At 38.6% G+C, this 21,189-nt stretch overlaps 1 protein-coding gene across 1 annotated transcript in view; it reads right to left on the bottom strand.

The window, feature by feature from the left end:
- Window positions 1–21,189, bottom strand: part of PGM5 (phosphoglucomutase 5) — a 70,659-nt gene that overhangs the window by 18,270 nt on the left and 31,200 nt on the right. The window contains exons 7-8 of the mRNA XM_074932726.1: window positions 6,843–6,958; window positions 117–252 (exon numbers count right to left, since the gene is read on the bottom strand). Coding sequence (XP_074788827.1) covers window positions 117–252; window positions 6,843–6,958 — 252 coding nt within the window. The remainder of the gene's footprint in view (window positions 1–116; window positions 253–6,842; window positions 6,959–21,189) is intronic.

Here is a 21,189-nt window from a genome sequence, read left to right as displayed (position 1 = left end):
TGAACACAGCAAATGCACACCTAAATGCAGCTGAACACAGCTAAACAAGTCATGGCAGTAGCAGAACTGTCCTACCAACTGCGTAAGTTCCTGTGCCTCTTCTTCATTTTCCTCACCTGCAGTAGTAGTGCCGGCCAAATTTTGCCCAGTGATCCCGGACAATCTCTTCCACGCTCTGCTTTCGAGCCCCTAGGATCGAAAGCCAAACTAGCACAGCCCATAGTCCATCTTTCTCTCGAAGGTGATCAGATCCTAAAGAGACATACATAAAGCAAATTATTTGCTATCACTGCAAATCAGAAAACAAGGTAAAAAGGCTGAGCAAGATGTCTCATTTAACTCTGTATGTCACATAATGGTAATCAACAGTACTAACCTCAGCAACTCTGGTATCTTCCAGATGGACAACCAGAACTAATGTTTAAAATGTGATTTACTTATATATGACAAAGTCCGTACTCCTAAGGTTAAATAAAAAGATGCACAATTATTTGAATAGAAAAGGCAGTAGTAGGAAAACATTTTTAGTCATGATTCCTACTCCCTGAAATACAGGGTGTTTTCACACTTCTGGTACTGCCTCCCAGAACTGGGCTAGATATGCAAACCCCTAGCCAATAACCAGAATGTTCTGAGTTATATGAGTCGAATTGAACAGCATGTCCTTATCTCTGCAGATGTTCATCTGTCAAGCTGCAGAGAAAGAATTTTCCCATTCCATGAAAAATGAAGATTTCCAGAATGTTCATGGCCTCCCATTAGGATGAAAAACAAGAGCCTAAAAAGTGTTTCTGGAAAAAAAAACCCACAAACCAGAGAAGAGCACTTTTTCCCCTTTCTATATTTCTCCATACCTCTCAGTGATAAAAATGTTTGGATGCTGTGCTGGTTTAGGCCCTGTCTGGACCGGAGACCACATTGCCATTGTCCCTCCCCCACCCTTGGACCAAGTAGGGCACAAACCCTGGGTTAAAATAAGAAGAAATTTAATACAACAGTGTAATAAACAATCTGAACAACAACAATAGTGATAATAACAACAATGAACAGTAATAACAGTAAACAAGACAAAAGATATACAGAGAAATACCGCAATGGACACAGCCAGCCTGCCACGCGTGCTTCCCACGACCAAAGCCACAAAGGAAAGCTTCCTGCACTTGCCACCAGACCTGACGTCAGCATGGTATGAATAACCTGGCTGGAGATCCCTTCTCCCTGCTGGGGAAACTTAACGCTATCCTAGCTGAACCAGGATAGATGCTCAGATCTAAATCCCTTCCTAAGTTTATATTTATGAAGACAGAAATCTATCCAACAATGCAGACTATGAACAATTCTGGAATACTCTCAGATATGGGAGGCACAAGTTCAAGTCTATTATCTGAATTCAAAACAGCACAGACTTGACCTTGGAATTCCCATATGCAAAGCCAAAATGCCAACTTAGAGGAAGAGGCTGCTCTGAAATAGACATGCAATGTATCTTAACCAGAAATATTTCTATGAAGCTAAACTCTACCTGTTAAAACTGGAATGTATCTATACGAAAAAAGTTTCAGTAACACCAGTATTTTCTAACAAAAGACTGTTTCATGAGAAGGTTCTTAGTCATTGAACCAAAATGGTACAGTGAAACACAGATAGAAGAATTTTTGGAAAGCTCTCTGTTGTGCTCTGAGACTTGTTCTGGCATGGCTTAAGCTGCTAAATATCTATGAAGAGGGATGAGTGTATACATGTATAGTTCTTCTAATCCATTTAACAGCTTTAGCATATGCTGTGTCCTTGAGTGTCCTTCAGGAGGACAAATAGATTGTTGCTTCCCTGGAAGGAGAAAACATTGGAAGAAAGTAAGCCAGACGCAAAAGTCAGGATGGAGAAGCTGGAAACAACCCAACTGTTCCAGAATCAGAAGTCACCAATTAAAAATGTTAGCCTGATATGAGTACAAGGTAAGTAATCCTGTGCACCCAAGAAGCATCTCAGTTCATTATTCTTAATCCAAGGAAAAATTACAAGAGGGATTTCTCAGTATTTGTTTATTCCACCTTTTTTATTTCACCAGCATATCCATCAACTGGGTTACTATATGCACATATGTTGTTCTATATATTGCCCTTGTTTCTTTTAGCAAATTAAAATCATTACTGCAACTTGGTCAACTCTGGGTTTCATCTACTGTACCATAGGTGTCTTTGGTGTCTGTAGGTGTCTTTGCCCCCTCTCGCTCACTTACTCCTATTGCCCAGCTGACATGGTAGAAACACTAGGGAGGGAGCTGGTCCTGCTGCCCCAGTTCAGCTAACACCATGCTGCTTTGCTGCTGTGAATCTGCAAGAGGCAGAGCTGTCCTACGCAAAGTGATCAAGTTAAAGGTGCCTCGCAACTATGTATATCTGAGATTGCAATAATAATAGTCCTCCTGGCTTGCTGAGAGCTATCAGCAATCCCAGGATAATTCTCAGTGATACTTTTAATTGAAATATCCAAGACATTAACGAATTCCAGATTGTTGAAGGATCTGAAGCAGAAAGAGACAATAGTACAGAGGAGACAACAAATATTTTTCTGATTATCATATTATATTTAATTTGTCATTGGTAAGGGAAATTATAATAACTGCAACTACTCTGACAACTTATTTTTTAGTTTATTTGTCACATATTTCTCCATAGCAGTAGCAAAAAGTTATTTTTTACTACTGCAACAGTCAATTGCTGTGGCTGAACTCAGAGTAAACAATCTGGGAAAAACTCTCAAAGTATGTTCCCATTCATAAGAAAGTACTCAGCTTAAACAGGCTTAAACTGAAGTAAATCCTTGAGAGACAGTAGTCTGAGAAGCAAAGTAAGATCATGCAAAACGTTCATATTACGATTTTTCTGATATTGTAAAGCTGTTGGACATGCAGACTGTCTTCTACATGTCTAACTTATTCTGTATCTGACATTTCCAATTCCGATAGAGACAGTGAGTCCTGAGGGTCATATGCTTGAAGAAAACGTAATTGCTTTCCCCCAAATTAGTTATCTCTGTGTTTTGTAAATGTTATTTTAAAACAAAAATGTGACTCAAGTGAGTATACAAGCAGATGGTAAATCACTTTGTTTTCACACACTTTGAGTCTTACAAGCTTAAAATCCAGCAATCTGAATCTTGACAATATTTTAGGCAAATGAAGATTTAGGGGTATTCTGATCTGTTTATTTATCCAAGTTAATGAGATTATTTTAGATTTGTGTTACTGTAACAGATACCACCACAGAGCTCTTTTAGTGCTTTCATTCATTTCAGCAGCAGCATATTTTTATATTCTCCACTAGTTTGTCGTCTTACATAATCTTGCAGGAGAAGGCAGATGTTGTTAATAGCATCTGGAAATTTAGAGATGAAGCATACAAATGAATTTTACTGAAGTGGCTTAAACTGCAGAAGGATAAATCAGCCACATAGCACTCCTAATCCTGATTAATAGTTTGCTGATGAAATTTAGAAACTAATTGCTGCCGCTGACGCCCTTCTCTGAACCGTGTCCTGGGCATTAGTCATATAACCAGAAAGATACTAACCTCATCGGACAAGCTCCCCACACTGCTACAAAAATGGAAGAAGTTTTTAAAGCACTGGTTGAGCTCCAAGATCAGCTGCCAGAAAACAAGCCTGGGAAACACAGCCCTATGGGATGTTTTCAAAATCTTTTGTCCTTTTATAGCAGAAAATTTGCTTTTATTTACTTGCCAGAGCAAAATCCCTTATGTTATAAAAACAGGGCTCGGCATTATTTAGAAAATCCAGCTGGACTGGATCACCTGGGTACACAAGCAATCGGTCTCCAGTGCTGTTCATTTAGTTTGACCACAGAATGTGGATCTGTAAACCTCCTTTCTCTTGCACAGAACACCAAGTTTCCTACTCTGATCAGCTGTGTGGCACATTTCTTTCAATATTCCAACCTGAAAGCTAAAGAAGTGCCAAGTTTCAGTTCCCTAAATAGATATGATCATGGGGAAAGCTGTAAAATTGATTCAAATGACCAATACTGGCAGAAACTTGTGAGGGTCACACAGTTTAGGACATTACTAAAAGACTTGCAATAAGATAAATATTTATTGCTAAAAACAACTCACATCACTGAAGTATTGGTCATCTACAGGCCAGACTGCGTTTTACAAATAAACCTCCTGGCATATAAAATATTTTCAGACAGCTGCATTGAATTGAAAGATGATAAGGAAACTGAGGCAGGGAGAAAAACAAACTTTAGGCATCATAGTCATTGCATAATTGCCCGATAGGCACTGTCACAATTCATTTACACAGCAACTACACACATGCTAAGGAATTTAAACCCAGGGCTCAAGTTGTCTGGATGCCCATGGGATTGAATCTTGAGGGTTCAGATTAGCCTTTAGATGGCATTGGATAAAATGGGAGGTCAGGAGGCTTTCTGCACTGAAGGGCTGCAAGTACAATAAAGTTCATCTGACCAGAGCGTGCTGGGATGCACAGATTAAGTATTGCTGTAGAGCAGCTGTCCACAATGTCCAGCAAAATGTTGCTCAAGCACTCCTAGAATTCACAAGGGACAGAATTTATCAGGAGTCTCAAGAATTAATGATAGGATAGGAGAACCAGATTAAGACAGGAACACAGAGGGTACTAGGAATGCAGCGACTGGTCTGAGGTCAGGAGACATGAGCTGCAAAATCAGAACAGAGGCTACAGTACAAAATGCAATTGGTTAGGGCCCTATAGAACAACACAAGCGAAGGAAAAAAATGAAGAGTAAGAACAGAGAGAAGTTAGAGGAATTATCTTGCCTACCTAGAAGAACAGACAAACTCCAGAGGCCCTTCCTTGACCTCTGTGAGACACCTGTCCCTCTTTCCCAACTTCAACGACCAATCTCAATCAACAAATCTCCTCAAATGAGACAAGGCTTCTTCTAAGTGACCAAAGATTCTTCCCTTCTCCCTGAGACAGAAAGCATCTGCAGTTGTACACAACATCACCAGATGAAGATGATCTAGGAGCCTTATTTCCCAAAGAAGAAACAGGCCAGAGGCAGTGGTTTGTCATGGCATATGGCACACAGAGGCCACCCCTGCCTGATTCACACGCAGGAGCTGCTGCACTCCGTGGACTAAGGTACCTAGACATACTTCAGCCTATGAGAACTCACCATCAAACTCCTACAAGCTCCTTCCAGTCAAAACCCACACTTGTCTTTCTTCAACATAATGATGAAGGCAGGAACTTTTTCCAATAATTTGGGTGTTAATGAGGTCATACAGATGTCTCAAGACCCACCTGAGTTTCCTGGAAATATCTGGTTTTGGATGAGCAGGAGGAATCAATATTTAGAGGGAAGGGATACAGAACTGGCTGGTGAAAAAAGCATCAAAAAACAGTGAGAGTCGAAAACTCCCCAGTTCAAACCTCTCAGGGTCAGATGAAAAACACATCACAACAAATGGTGGTACATTCTGAAAGGTACTAGATCCTCCTGCCCCTCTCTCCAAGTTAGAATTCATGCAATGACCTTACAGAACACCCTTTGAAAACATCTATTCAAAAGATGCATTCAAGGCCATACAAATCTGTAACAGTCACATCAGTTAAGCCAACGTGTCCAGGTTGCTAATCATGAGACATTGGTTCCCATTAACAACAGAAGGAAAATAAACATTCGTTATTAATTTAAATTCTCTTATTTTTTACAGATAGACGCCCAAAGAAATTGAACACATTTTTAGTTCTTCTATCACAGTCCATTCAGATACTTACAGACAGTTAATGACAGGCTAAAATATAAAGTGGCATGTCTATGGCCTCATTTTTAAAAAAGTAGCATTCTGCTCTAATTGACCTTAGCCAACAAACTTCATACTGGACTTAATCAAAGCAAAATTAAATTTGTAACCAAGTTTTACTTCATGATAAATTCTTTTCTATGAAAAGCTGTAGGCAATGTATTATACACCAAAATAAAGAACTCCATGGAACTCACATCAAAATAAGAATAAATTATTAGCCAGGCAAATGGTTATTCTGATATGTGCTCATCAAAAACACTTCTAACATAACCCTACTAATAAATAAAAAGAAGAAAGAATTTTTGTGCCAGAATCCAGGAAATTAAAAAAAAAAACACTGTGAAATTTGTTCAGTTTTTCTCATAAATCAAACCCACATTTGTACAGATTTTCAGACTACATATTTTAATTGTTTGCTCTAATGCTTCCTGTCAGTACTGAATTCATGAGGGCTCAAACTTGTATTTCATTCTGCATTCTATAGTTTGACTGGTTCTCGGGTCAGGTAAGGGAGAAATACTTAGTAAAAACATAGATGCCAACATATAACTGAATTTCTTCTAATGGTGATTCTACCTAAGTTGTGGTAATTGTGATGTTCCAAAAAGGGATACCTGCAACAGGTCTGGTTAGACACACCATTATCTCCTACTTTGTACACTGCATCACAATACAGGCAAAACCCCTCCAAATGCTGTTCCAGTCTGAAAATACTGTTACAGTGGAACCAGTGAGACCTTTCTGCATTATGTTGAAGTCAAAAGAGCGTGCCAGGCACCTCCAAAAGCTGTCTGGGCAGTGAGAAGATTGCCTATGGCTTCTGAATGTCCATCTTCCACATTTTTCATACCTCAACATACCGGGCACCAGAGTTGCAAGAAGACCCTCAAGATGGGAACAACTGACTTCTCTGTTCCAGCACAAGACAATGTTAATTTGCTGATTCCTTTGACTTGAGGCACCCAGGAAAATAAAGAGTTGTCATTCAAAGTCTGTGGAAATTTTTGATTATGTATTACCTACCAGTGCCAAAGCTTTCCTCTCCACAAAGCGAGCAACGTCCAGAGTCCATGAGATTGGAAAAATACCTCCATCCTGCTGGTGTCTCATACACAGGCACCTTCATTGCTTTTGCCACTCTGGAAAAGACACAACAACACATCACATGAACAAGACACCACTTCTTTTACATATGGCCTGAGATCAGTTGAGAAATATTCTAGGTCTTGCTACACATCTGACAGCTGGGCTATAAGTGAAAAAAACCCAACAGAACAGTTAAACAGCACCATTCGAAACTGATCCTTGTCTTAGAACTGACTTCAGTCAGAACCCAGGTATGTTTAAACACTAAGTGTAGTATTTTGGAAAATGTAGGACCTCGGCTCAATAGGCTTTACCTGTATTTTTCTCTTGTTATTGCGCAAGAAAGAGTTATAACTAGAGACACAGAGTTTTGTTACACTAATATTTTAATGAAAGTTAAGGCATCATGTTGAAGCACCTTCCTTTACAAAACACAGGTGGCCAACACCAATATGCTTGAATGATACTTCTGTTTGCATGTTCAAAGCCAAGACAATACAGGAATGTTTCCATGCTGTTTCCATCTCTTCTAAAAAACCTTTTTCAGTCTCAACCTGAGTCTGAACTTACTTTCCCTATCTCCTCTGACACACCTATATGAAATACTCCCACTAGCTGGCTGACCTGCCAGTATTTTCAAGAACCAAAATAAACCACAATATAAGCTGGATGTGCTTTCCCTTCTCCAGGTTGTTAACTGGTAACTAGCTATTACTGTTATGAACTCTAATGAAAAACAACCTTTCCTGGACTGAAAAACAAGAAAGAAGAAAAAAACACATATCCTCTAAGGAACCCAACCTGGGACTTATGCAGAATTAATATCACCATTCTTCTGGTTTCTAATTGTATTGCTTGTTTTCATTGTGTGCCTAGGATTTTCAGAGCCAACTCTTTTTTAATATGAAAAACAACACTTGACATATAGTCAATCTGACTGAAAAGGACCTTACAATCTTCCTAGGACTGCTGCAGCAATCACACCCAACAAACATTTCCTGAATTCCACTCCCACAGAAGAATACTTGACATGAGACAATTTACATAATTTTAACTGCAGTCAAGCCCAGGCAAAGCAGTTCAGTCAAAGCAGGATTCAACACGCTTAATACAATCCACCTAGAAGTTACATGTCAAGGCAAACGCAGTCCCCTCTCGGATCAACAGACACACCTGTTGTCAGACAGTCCATCTCAAAGTAGACATGCAAGTAGACATAGACATGTAAGTAGACATAAAGTAGACATGTAAGGTAGATGGGATAAACTGTCAAATATGCAAATACTGACCCTTTCAAAAGCTGGTACATAAATGTACCTAAATAACAGTTCAGCCCTTAAGTAACCTCTTTGAAATCTTTAAATTGTTCATAAGCACTGGTATTGTCTCCAAATCCACTTTTATTTTTATGCAGTAAACATCCATTGCTATCTAAGTCTCCTCCTATTCAGCCTAGGTGTTCATTTTTGTACTTATATTACCTAAACATTACCTTTTTTGAATAAGATAGAGTAAAAATTGCTGATGCTTATTTCAAAAGAGCTAAAGAGGTACATGGAGAAAAAAATATTATCAAAATGTTTAATCCTAAACTCAGTTTTTGTGTCTCTAGTTTAGAGGCAGAGTAAGTGTATACTTACTCATGTTTATACATCACTACCTATATTATTGGCCCTTAGAAATGCTGCTGCATAAGGGAGGTTATACAGTGTAGAGCTGAACATGGTTTTGGGTGGCTCTGCAAACAAATTAAGAACATAAAAGGATTTAATCTCTGTGTGACAGTAGCTGCAGGCTGGGAACAGGCCAGAAACTAGAAAACAATCAACTAGAAAACAATGGCTAACATGTTGAAGAGCAAAACCAATTCTCTCGAGGTAGCCTAACAATACAACAGAACTACTATCTCTGCTTGCAGAAATGTTCCCATATCCTGGTACTGGTTTTGCAGAAGGAAAACCCTTCTCTTTCACTTCTCTGTATTTCTCCAGTGTGGCGATAAACAGTCTTGGACAGACCCATCTTGATCAGCACCAAACGCTTCCAGAAGCTGTAATGGTTTTCAAAGGTTTCTGTGCATTAGGTTAGCACTGAAAATACAGTTGTTGATTGTGTTGGCATTCAGCTTTCTTTAAACAAAGCTTTTCAAACAAACAAAATATAAACATATACATACAAAGTATATAGTGAAATATTACAGATCGTGCCTTGCAATATTTTTTTGTTCTTGTCTCTGAAGACTTCAACAAAATAAATAAGTAGAAGGACACTGAAAATTAACCATACTCTTTTTTAACTGTCATTTTACTGAATTAAAGAATCATCACTGGAAGTCTCAATGAATGCAGAATGTGTCCTTATGCAAACTACAGACACTTAAGGTGAATGATCACTCCAAGAAACACAAGCGTGGTTCCCACAGGAAGATGCAAAAAATTTTCAAAGCTGTAGACTCAGAAATAATGCACTGCATCAGATCAAACAAGTAACAATGCAAACTACTGGAAAATAGCCTCAGAGGAAGGAGACTAATGTTCTGTAACTGGGAAATTACTAGATCTTCAAAGCCAACAAAAACAGATATTAAATGCAGGAAGGGGGAGGGATTTTTAATGCTCCTACATCTACATCTTTCTAAACAAGAAATACAACTAGTATGACTTCAGTGCAGAGAAAGTTGGGAAAAAAAAAAAAAAGTATCTTTATTTACCACTTTTTTTTTCACTTTACATTGACGAATCTGCTTTCTAGACAAAATTACAAAATCAGAGCTTTCAGTCACTGCTATACCAAGTAGAGAGATGCTTATAAAAAAAAAAAAGTGCCAGATGAGACAAAAGAGTAGCATCCCTTGTGGACCAAAACTTGGAAGTGAGTTCCTATGTACAACTGAAGATTTCCAGCACTACCTAATGCAGCATATGACCTCATGACAAGCTTGAAAGATACTAAGGTAATATTTTATTCAGCTAGGCAAATAAATGCTTAGGATGAGGGTTTCTGGAACTTGTAATTCTGCAAAAACAATTGCTGGCAAGTCACAATAAAGGTTTTTGTTTAATCTATAACAGATCACAGATCCATTAATTACAATCTATGATGTTTTTAGGAATGTACCTTCACAGGGCAGTTTGAACAAGTATATACAGAGAAAGCTTTTTAAGTTTATCTTTTTTCTGTACATTTACACTGCAGTCCCTAAATTTGGGTAGTCAGAAATGGAAAGCCAAGTAGTTACCATAAAGATTTTGTTTTCTATATGAGATCTCTTAGTCAGACAAGATACTGCTTCTCTCAGAAAGTGAGTTTTGGAGCTGATGCTACAAAAAGCTTGTATCTTGCAGAGGTCTCACTCATAAGAGTAAATTTTATATGTCCTTATATATATATGTATAGCGCAACATCATCAAGATACTGATGCAGTAGTGCTCCTGTAAGGGCAATACTGCAGTCTCTGAGGTCACTGGGTGAAGATGTTAGCTGTCAAAAGGCCCAGCTTTGCGAATAGAATATACTTCCAGAGCAGTTCAAAAGAAAAACTAGAAGAAAATATGCCATATGAATAAATTCATTCTCCTAGTCTGTTTGAAGTAAAGGCATTCTATTTATGCCTAACCACACAGTTGATATAGCTGTGTTTATGTGTTCCATGAGTACGAACTATGTAGAAGGAATACAAAAGAACATGGACATTCTGGTTCTTGTCACCTCAGATATTTAACGGGATTGACTTCAAACAGTATTACTGCTTGCCTTCTTTCAGTATATGTGCTCATTACATCAATGAGATTACACAATAAATTTCTTCTGTCTGTGTGTAGCACTAATTAGATCTCAGCAGACTGGGAAACAGGGTATTTACACTTGAAACTAAACTGACGACAATCACCTTAGTTATTCTGCCCCTATCAGAGCTAAGGGTATTTATGTTCCCAGTATGCTCAAATACTAATTAAGGAGAACAAAAATAATCAGAGCGAACTGCAGTTTTTGCAATTACAGACATTATTTAATTATTATTTTGCAAATTTTAAAAGGAGAAGCAGCTGGTTTTAAATGGGGAGATAATAAAGTGAGTTAAAATAAAAATACACATTATTGTAAGGTTATATAGTTAAATTTAACCTCCTACTGTACAAATCCACTCTCATTTTTATTTTGAAGAGTTAGTCTCAAACTACCTATACTGACTGCCCACTTTTTATTAAAACATAAGGAGAACACACACAATGCAACCATGAGAAACAGTTTGAGTTATTTCATCACCAGAAAACAGAATCACTGGCAAGTTTAGTACCAACACAGAAATTTTAAGACAATTCTTGCATTCTACAATGTCTTACCAAAGAATGAGCTGTCCAGTTCATAATAAAGGTAATAATTAACATAATAATAATCTCCATAATGAAGATCAGAATTTTTGAAAATTTATTGTCAAAAAAAAGATTTTAATTAATTCTAAAATTGCTCCTGAAAGCCTTAACAGATTGATGTGGAAAACTTACCTGTTATGCACCAGGCAACTGGACTACTCATTGTACAGATGCACATCTGAATATCCCAGATCTCTTCCTTACACATTATAGCCATAAGCGTGTAACCCAGCTAGGGAAACAGAGGGTACAGGACTCTTGATAGCCTCAATGGTTTTCCATGGAATGATAGTAAAAATATCATCCTACTTAAACTGTGTAAAAAAGAAAGCTTTTATTTGAAAAAAAAAAAAAAAAAAAAAGATCTTTTACTTAAAATGCTTAAAGGAATATCCTTGTGATACTTTCAGTTCTCCACCCAGTGGAGAAAACAGACTATTCTTCACAGACGAGCTAATAAAGTAAAGTGGTCCTGGAAGGTATCTCCCAGTCACTGCGGTTTTGGACTAGCAAAACACCACTGACTTCAGCAGAATTACCCTGACCTACATTAACGAGAGTCAGAGGGAAGTTTGCTCCAACCTATTCTCTACAGTGCCACAAAAAGTCCTGATGAATACACATCATTCAGATACAACAAATGGTCTGCAGCAAGCTGACTTTCTTGTGCCCAGCAAAACTTTTATAATTTTTGAGAATAGATCGGCCAATAAAACAAATCTATCCTGACGAAGTCGTGACCCCTGTTCACCACAAAGAAAAAGGTCGGAAGGGCTTTCTTTGACAGACCTCATGAACTTTCGCATTGTAGGTGAAATGATGGCTATGGTAAACTGCAGCATCACATCCATTCTGAAGTTTTAACTTGGAGGTACAAAGAGATATTAATGAAAGAATCACTAAAGAAGTGGCCGTTGCATGTCCTTATCTTTCTTGTCTTTTACCACCTGTAGGTATCAGCTGCATGTGTGAAAGATGCTCATGGACACCTGGGTGAGCAGGCTTCAAAACACAGACTGGTGTTTCATGGACACATTTTTTTTCAATGCTACTCCTCTCTGTGGAGCCAGCACCAAGGTAGGCAAGGTGATGTAATTTAGAGAGCAAAGAGCCTGATTCTGCAGAAGACTCTTGGGCCCTAACAAACAGGAATTGAAGGAATCTGAGGGACAGACATGTGGGCCACTGAAGGATAGTGTGTGGTAGCAGCATTTCACAAGAGATCAAACCTCTGTAATTGTTTCTTTCAGAGTTACTGGCTATAGAAGAAAAACATTTCATACTGGGTCTTCTAAATCTCTACTTAGCCACTGAAGTAGACTGTGTTATCTAATCTCTAGCTGACTTAAGGCCTGAAGCGTATTTTATTTTAAAGACAAGACTACGGCTTGACTGAAACTAAGAAAATCAATTTTTCTTCCCACTTTTGTAGTCTTTCTTCACAGAATGAAAAATCTTTCAAGTAAGGATCTGCATCTGATTTACCAAGAAAATACTTTTTCTAGCTGAAAATAAAGAGTCTTCAAACAGCCTAGCCTTGGCATACAAAGGTGTTTCATTTGATATTTTACTGCCTGAGATGCTTCAAAATTTTTCTAACACTCTGGACACTTCTCAGATCAAAACAACTGACCTAATGATTGCCTACATCAATTTTTCCATCCCTTTATTAGAGACCCTGGTTTTGCTATTCTCTAACCATATAGTACAGTCTTTGCCTTGATGGACTTACTTAAGTATACTTGAAACCAGACCTAAAATTTCATGGATTCACTCCTCTGGAGTAATAAGATGACATCCAGAATTGAACCCCTACCATGCTGCCACAGTTTCTTTTACATCCAAGCATTCTCATTAGTTACCTCATTCCCTTTCCAACATCCAAATTTCTTTTGTAAAGAAAATTTTTCTTAAAACTTTATTGAAAATTTAGACACGATGTTCATTGCCTTTTTAGTCACTGAGTCCCTATCCCATTCTCACTGCATGATGTTTCCACTTGTTCTTTCTGAGGTCCCTTCTTGTTGATGCTGAAGAGCTCTTTGCTACTTAATTTCTCAACTCTGGAAGTCTAATTCAGCTCACCTTTGTCAGCTCCCTCTTCATTCTAATTATTTCTCAAGATATAGGAGCCGTGAGCTCCTATAACTTTTATAACTTAAACTATTTTATGTTATGTTTTATGTTATAAAACTATTTATAACCTTTTTCTTCAGTCTCATCTGTAAGTCTCTCCTTTTCAGCTATGCAACTCCAACAGCCTGTGAGAAATTCACAGCAGTAGCAATAACAGCACCCAGCACTGGCACCAACTATAACGTGAAATGAATGTTCTGCTTCTGGTTGTTTTCACTCTGTCTGCACCACCTTCCCTTAAAAGGCTTCAACTGCATTTTGTGCAAGGAGCAGAACTAAAACAACAGACACCCCCCTTATATGGTCAAGTATTACAGTGTTACTCCCTTCCAGTCTTTAATTTATTAAGCAAAAAGCAGTGGAATGCTAAAACCTCACACACAACACACATAGCCAGGACATATCACTAAGATAAGATGTAAACAGCCATGGCTGGCAAAGAGGTTGTCAGGAGCACAAGGCAGAAAAAAAAACAGCGGACATCAAGTTTCGTTTCTTTCAGCTTTCTCGTGTGCTGCAACTCACAAAGAAAGATCATACTAACAGAAATCAATAAACAAAAAGCATCTGAAGCCACTTTAGTTACAAAGGATGTAAAAACATACGGGTTTTTTTTTGTTTTGCTAATTCCTCATCCCTACAAAGTTTTAATTCTAAAACACTTCTGCAAGTGGACTAAAGGTACCAGTGTTCAGGAGCAGTTTCTGTCTCGAAAGCTGGTAACTTCAGGTGGATTTTTTTGGCTGACAATAGTTCTGAGGATGGTTATAGTTGCTAATAACTGCAAAAATAATCTCCTTGTTAAATTCTATTCAGAACAATTTGAGCTCCCTTTCTATCAACGGAGCCTCCTGGCACTCATGCAATGTAACTGTGGTGCCAACTAACTTTTCCAATATTCTCTCCTGACCCTCAGTCTCACATTGGCCTTTCCATGTGTTTGAAATTTTTCAACAGAAAAACTAAAAATTATCCCAGCAGAAGGGCAAAGTCCTACAAACACAACCTACCTTGCTCGTGCCTTGTAACACACAGCAACGTACATACTAGAACTTACTTAAGCTATATGGAACACATTTACGTTCAGCACAATCACCACTGTACTCCAAGGATGTGAACTATTGTGTGGAAGGTCAGCCCCTTGGCTTTAAATTTCTAAACTAAACAAATTTAAAACTTAGTATCTCCCTTTGGGCCGTTCAAGTTCATTGGACTTACGTCTCCTGTAGGACCAGACTTGAAAAGGCTTGCACCATCACAAGAATAGTTAAAACACTCATCAGGGAACCCAGGCACTTACACACAGTGAGGCCCTGCAGTTATTCACATTCCTTGTTGCCACCTATAGGTCATGGTGTGAACACACAGCTCAACGTTTCATTCCATCAAGTTTTCTTGCACACAGACTCTGCACTATCACAGTCAAATGTTACAAGCACTGTATGCAGCATACCAAGAAGACAGCACTTCTAAAGTACTTGAGACACTTTACAAAATAATGGTAAACTAATTTGTGTCCCAATACCAACAGGCAACTTTCTGATTCAATCCTGGGGGTAAAACCAAATTCACGTGCCCAACTTCATAGCCAGCTACAGAGACAGGGGAGCACTGGGGAACTGAAACACATTTGTAAGAAAACCAACAGCTGCAGCACAGCTCTGCCTCAGATCTCTGACAAACGGCTGCAGAATGTCTCTGCTTCTTCCCCGCTCTTCAGAGTAAGTGGTCAAAGTAAAAATAGCCAGCACCGCTTGTCGCCAAGTCTGCCTTCGCCTTTAAAACTAATGTGATAATCCTGTCCACTATGGGCAGGAGGTGCAAGGAATCTGTACTTTACCCTAGTCATCCTAATTTGCTGTGGAGTGAACTGCCACTGATGTAGAAATCACGGGTGAACAGGAACAGTAAATACACCTTTAACAAACAGACAAAGCAGATGGCATGCAAAGCTGGAATTTTTCACCCCATATTTACAGGTGCTGCAAGTAGGCAATTGTCACAGTGATCAAGATATGAAATTACTGCCAATGTTAAAACTATCAATATTATGCATGTTACTTACGTATTATCACAGTGAGATTGCTACCATACCCAATTTATGGGCACTATAAGGCATTAAAGAATCTTTTTCTGAGAATTTAAATCAGTTTTAAGAAGTTGTACTGGAAAGACCGCATACACAGGCGTAGGTTTTTAAGGCTTGAGTACAGCTTTGGCTTATAAATTCCTCTCTGAAGTCTGATGATAACACAGAGTCCTATCAATGAGATTCCATGGGAGAAAAAAGTTCTCTAAAGAGCCAAGTGCTTAACTCAATTTAATTAAAGTTTGTATGAATGGAAACTAAGAACTTCTCAAGGAAATATAGCATTAAAGAAATTCCACCATGAAAAAGTGGACTTTATTAGAAGCCTCTCCTTCAGACAGGAAACTGGCCAATGAGCCTACAACATCTGTTTCTGCTCAACCAGACTATCATGGTATGGACAGTGCTGTCAACATAAAGCACTGTAGCTCAGACTACAAAACACATAATTCTTTGCAGTCTCCAGGAAAAAAAAATGAAATCCCCTGTTGGCTTTTAAAAACATCTCAGCAGTTTGACAGACTTTAGCATGAAGCAGATGTTCAGAAAAGAATCAGAAATGGACTCAGCTGCTAGACTCTAGTCTTTTGCATAATAATAGTAAAATTAAGTAAATACTGACTCAGTGGTGTTTGCTATGAGTAGAGCTAAGAAGCATTTTCTTGAAAATTGTTTTTAATATTAGAATTTACCTCTAATAAATACGTAGCAGCTCAAGAGAAAAAAAAATTCCCTCCTGTTGTTTTTTAAAAGAAAATCTTAATGAGAAACCTTTAATTTCAGAAGTAAGTGTGCTCTTATTACAGGCAGTGGAACCAGGTCTTAATGTCAATTTACATCTAACTGCTAGAAATGATTCTGTTACCTTTTACTAGGAATGAGCTGAGTGTAAAACTGTTGTCAAACTACTAGTAATTTTACTCTTTTGAACTCCTCACATGGCCAACACTTCTCTTTTCTTTCTCTCCCATTGAATGATACAAGTCAGAATGGATCTGCTGTGTTTAATGCAGACTGTCATCATGAATGCATGTATCTGGATGGAGTTTACTAAGAGCAAGATTTTATTCTATAGAGTATTTATAATAGTGTCCTTTTCTGCTGTGTGTGAGGGAAAACAGACATGACGGAATGAAACAAGAAAGGAGACATGGAGCAAGTCTGAAGCAATTCTCGGGTGCAGCTCCACAAAATCTGTAGCCCAAATTTTTGTGGGAGGACTAGAGCGATTTAAGTCCTGCTGGACACTCACCAACTTTGGCAGCTCTGAGGTGCAAATGACAGTAAAACATACACCGTACTGTGCAGCTAAGCATGGTTCAGGGATCGATAACCTCACAGGGAAGAAGCTATCTGTTAAGCAGGAAGCAGTCCGGTCCTATCAGTGTGGCACTGTGCCCTGTTGGTTGGTTTCCTTCTGAGGCCGGGTTTGGTGCTTTGCTAGCACAAACACACAGGCAGTGGGACTCCAAACAATATCTCTGCACTGCTGTGTACTGTACCATGTAGATATATGGGTTTATCCAGGCTTCTATGAAAAACACTGCACTGTGTGAAGTAGGCATGTTTCAGGCTTTGATGAATTACTGGCCTGTATTTTCCTTAGCTGAAGCAGCGTTCAGAACGTTCACAGGCTTTATACGATTTCAAACTACAGTACCGTCTATGGACACACAACCCAGTCTTCTGAGTTGTGCTCCTTCTATTTCTTTCACTTCCATGTCTTCTGTCTTTCATCCCTGCTCCTGCATGCCACCCATGCTGAGAGTTACAAAGAGAAGCAACCTAGAAGGTTTGTGCTAGGGGATGCTGACTCAGTCACAGCACAACTTCAACTTCTCCTTTACAGAACAAGTATTTTATACAAGAGCTTAGTGCCAACAAGTAACGAGGATAGTACATAATAAAATGGGGGAAAAAATAAGACATTGAAGTTATGGAAAAACTAGTATGTTGCACAAAATCTTTTTTCTGTATTCTATACTCATTTTAAAAAAAGGAACTTTTACAAAAGGCTTTCGGATTTCCATTCAAAACTCAGGGGCTTCTCATGAGTCCAAAAAGTTAAGTGTGCTTAAGTATTTCACTGAACTAGTGCCAAGAGGACAAAGTCAACTATTTTGCTTTATTGAGTATTAAACATCCATTATAAAGCAAGAGACTAGTTATCTGTACTGTAAGACCTGTTCCCAAGAAATATGCTCACAAATCCAGTACCTTGCAGACAGAAATACTGCTTCTTATGAAGAGAAAAAAAATTGATGCCAAGGTGGATAGGTCTGTGTAAATAAAGATAATTTGGAACGTTTGTTGTTTTAAAGGGAGGGAAAAAGTAATTTCAAAGTGCAAAAATGGATGTGTTCATCCTCTTGCTTCTGACTTCTCCTCATTGTGTACATCCATATTGAAAAACAGGATGCTGTGGACACACCCTATAAAGCACAACCATTCTTTAGTGTACCTAAAGCTAGCTGAGATGTTTGTCTGTGCCAAGACTGTAAATTGCATGTGTTCCTCCTGCCTAGCTTCTGCAGACCCCTCTAACCAGTAGTACCAAGAGGAAAAGCCTGTCCTTCATATGACTTTATTTGACCTTGTACTCAAGGCTCATCAAACAGATTAGCTTGACCAGATATCAGTCATCACGAACAAATGAACTGGAGCTGGGATGGACTCCAAAGCTCACAGGAGGAAGGTCAGTTTGTCAGATCCACATGGGGGAAGAAAACCTTCTAGAATAAACAGTTACTGAATGTTAGAAAATTATTTTCCTGCTCTGAGTCTCTGACCATATGGATTCAACTCACTTACGGTGACTTTCCAACAGTCTCTGAAGTCACAGAGTGATGTTTAAAAGATCCAAAAGACAGCTGGTTAAATAAGGACCGTGTAAAACAGCTGTCCTTAAGTTGGGGCATGAGCAACAAGCACAGGAGGAACATAGTAGACTCCTTGCCCACTTTATCTCAGGTACGGGAATACTCTTAGGCATGCTAAAGCATTGCCAAGACTCTCATTCATTCATTAGTAGCAAACTTTTAATGTGCTGAATGATCCATTTGAAGCATTTTCAAAAATGTATTGTCAGGCTTTCCACAAGTCTTTCCACTGAAACAAAAAAATTGACTTATCTGGTGCAAATAACACAGTGCTTTGAAAACATGGCATGCATAGCTTGATTCATCCTGCATTTGATGGTGGCTGTAAGGATGGAAAAGGAAGGGTCTGATTGTTAGTTTAAGCTACAGTTAAATATTATTATGGTAAACTCATCAGGACATTCTATCAATACTTCATTCCAGTGAGTTAGAAAAACCTAAATTCACTCTCTAATTATGCTGGCTAAGTGATACCCACCATAAAGACAATCTCTGCAAAGGAGCAAAGTCAGATTTAAACTGGATGAGGAGCACACAGATCACAGACTGGTAACAATGTCAGTAAGATACTAGAATTGCAAAACTGAGCATGAATCAGACCCCTTAAGCACTTCTAAATGATGGGAGCAAAAATAAACCATGTTGTACAGAGCTGTGACAAAAAGAAGCTAAGAGACCTTTAGATGTACCTGAGAGGGAGCTGACTTGTTTGAACAAGAGAAGCAACCTTACAGATCTATCAGCTCACAGTAGGCCTCCTCAGAATGTACAGACTCATATGATTTTAGACCACAATTTCTTGTCTTTAGAACTATTTAAACAAGATTCAGGTAACTAGAAGGGGTGTAGAATTAGCTCTTGATTCTGGAAGACTCAAGAGTTGGTACACAAGGGCTGACAACCAGTGCTGCCTGGCCCACAGAGAAGCTATACCTTACGATCACTTCATGCCTAGTCTTCCCTAAGAAATCAATCTTCACATGGGAAGAAAGATAGTGAGAAAAATATGACACTGAATGATTGCAGAGGTAAAACAATTCAGCAGACTACCCCAGCAGTGAGTGATCAGCCAGTCAGGAGCATCTGCTAAAGAATTTAATTCTCCAGTTTCCAAATAGATCTATGACTAGGTTAATTTCCTAACACAACCCAGCAGTAACTGTATGTAGGCATTTTCTATACCTACATTATTCCTCTCTGGAATCACAGAAAGATTCTGTAGGCCAGCCAAATCACCTGTAGTGCCTGCACATTAAGTAAGGAGGCTCTCTAGCATACTACAGGGGACTCATAGCATGCTGTGAGTCTACCCATCAGAGGAACAGTAAGAATTACTGTGGAAAAAGAGATAGGAAGTGGCACCTTTACATCCCACCTGGTACTCTATCCATATATACAAATTCTGTCAATCTTGGGATGGGGAAAGCAAATTTTGCCACGGTATTGTGGTGTTTGGTGGTAGAAAATAGCCAAAGCATGGGGTTCCTCTCTCACTCTTCCTACATGGAAAGTACACAGAAAAAGTTAAAAGGAAATCTGAAGAACTTGAATAAAATGGAAACAAGGCGTAAACAACAGCCAGGGAACTGAAACCCCCTTAAATTATATGAATTACAATGATTATGAATGCCTCTTAACCTAGACTACCTATAAGTAATGTTTTGACATTTCAATAAAAGGACATACTGAGTACCAGAAGATACTGCTGAACTTTGGTAGTTAAAAGATGGAAATAAATACCTTCTAGAGCACACAAACACAAAGCACAAGTTTCCATGGTGCTGTAGTCCTACTCATACCACACCTGAGATCCATACTACCAAACAAAATGAACAAAAGAAGAGCAATCCTTTAAGGAAATTTACAGCTGTGGCTTCATCCACACTGTAACATTCTGGCAACCTCACGATGTTGTTTTAGTAGTAATAAATGCTACTTGGACAGCAAAACCCCAATGAGTTTCATCAACAACAAAGACCATACTTCCCAGAAACTCAAACAAGTGATGTAACTGATGTGACAAAAGCATGAAAACTCTTACTGGTCCCCCAATCATATAATCTAGGGTGAAAATCTATTTATGCATTACAGTTGCAAGCTATATATATGGGAAATTACTCCTTTTCAATATAAATGCCACACACACATCCTGTGTATAATATACAAGTTCATGAAAATGCCATCACTGCCTCTGAACTGTAAATTTCCAGGAACCCAAACTTAAAAGTTTGAAAACTTCTGACAAAAAGTATTGCAGTAACTAATGTTGTTTTCAACTGTTTCTCTGGGTTACAAATGTATTGGAAAGCTTTGCACAAGATGCAGTCTGTCTAACTCTAATTATGGGGTTGTTTTCTTCAGTGTGTGGGATGCTAACAGGTGTACTTATCATGATGTTCCACACCAAATGCTGTTCTCATGTTGCTTTAGTCATCAGTTTGAGATTCAAATCCAAAATGCATAACTTCGCACTCCCTTTTGTAAATGTTTCAAGAGTCAACTCCCAAAGGAAGTATAACCTTCAGGACTGAGTGCTCTGACTCCCTGCCTTGTGTAAACTTCACTGGCCCCTTCACACAAGCTCTAATAGAATGACTAGAAACAGCTGTTGACATATACAGTATATAGATATGGCTGTGCTAAAAGTAAGGATAAAGCAAGAGACAAAAGCTGCTTTGCTAAAGACAACTAGCAAACGCAAGCATTTCTAGGAGTATACAATGAGGGAGAGATGTGCTTTGGCAGCAACATAACACAACGGAATTTTTTCTTTCTCATAATAAAACCAGATGGCATAGTGCTCAGAG

Source organism: Athene noctua, chromosome Z (genome assembly GCF_965140245.1).
Source record: "Athene noctua chromosome Z, bAthNoc1.hap1.1, whole genome shotgun sequence".
NCBI lineage: Eukaryota > Metazoa > Chordata > Aves > Strigiformes > Strigidae > Athene > Athene noctua.
This window is presented reverse-complemented; position numbering and strand designations above follow the sequence as displayed.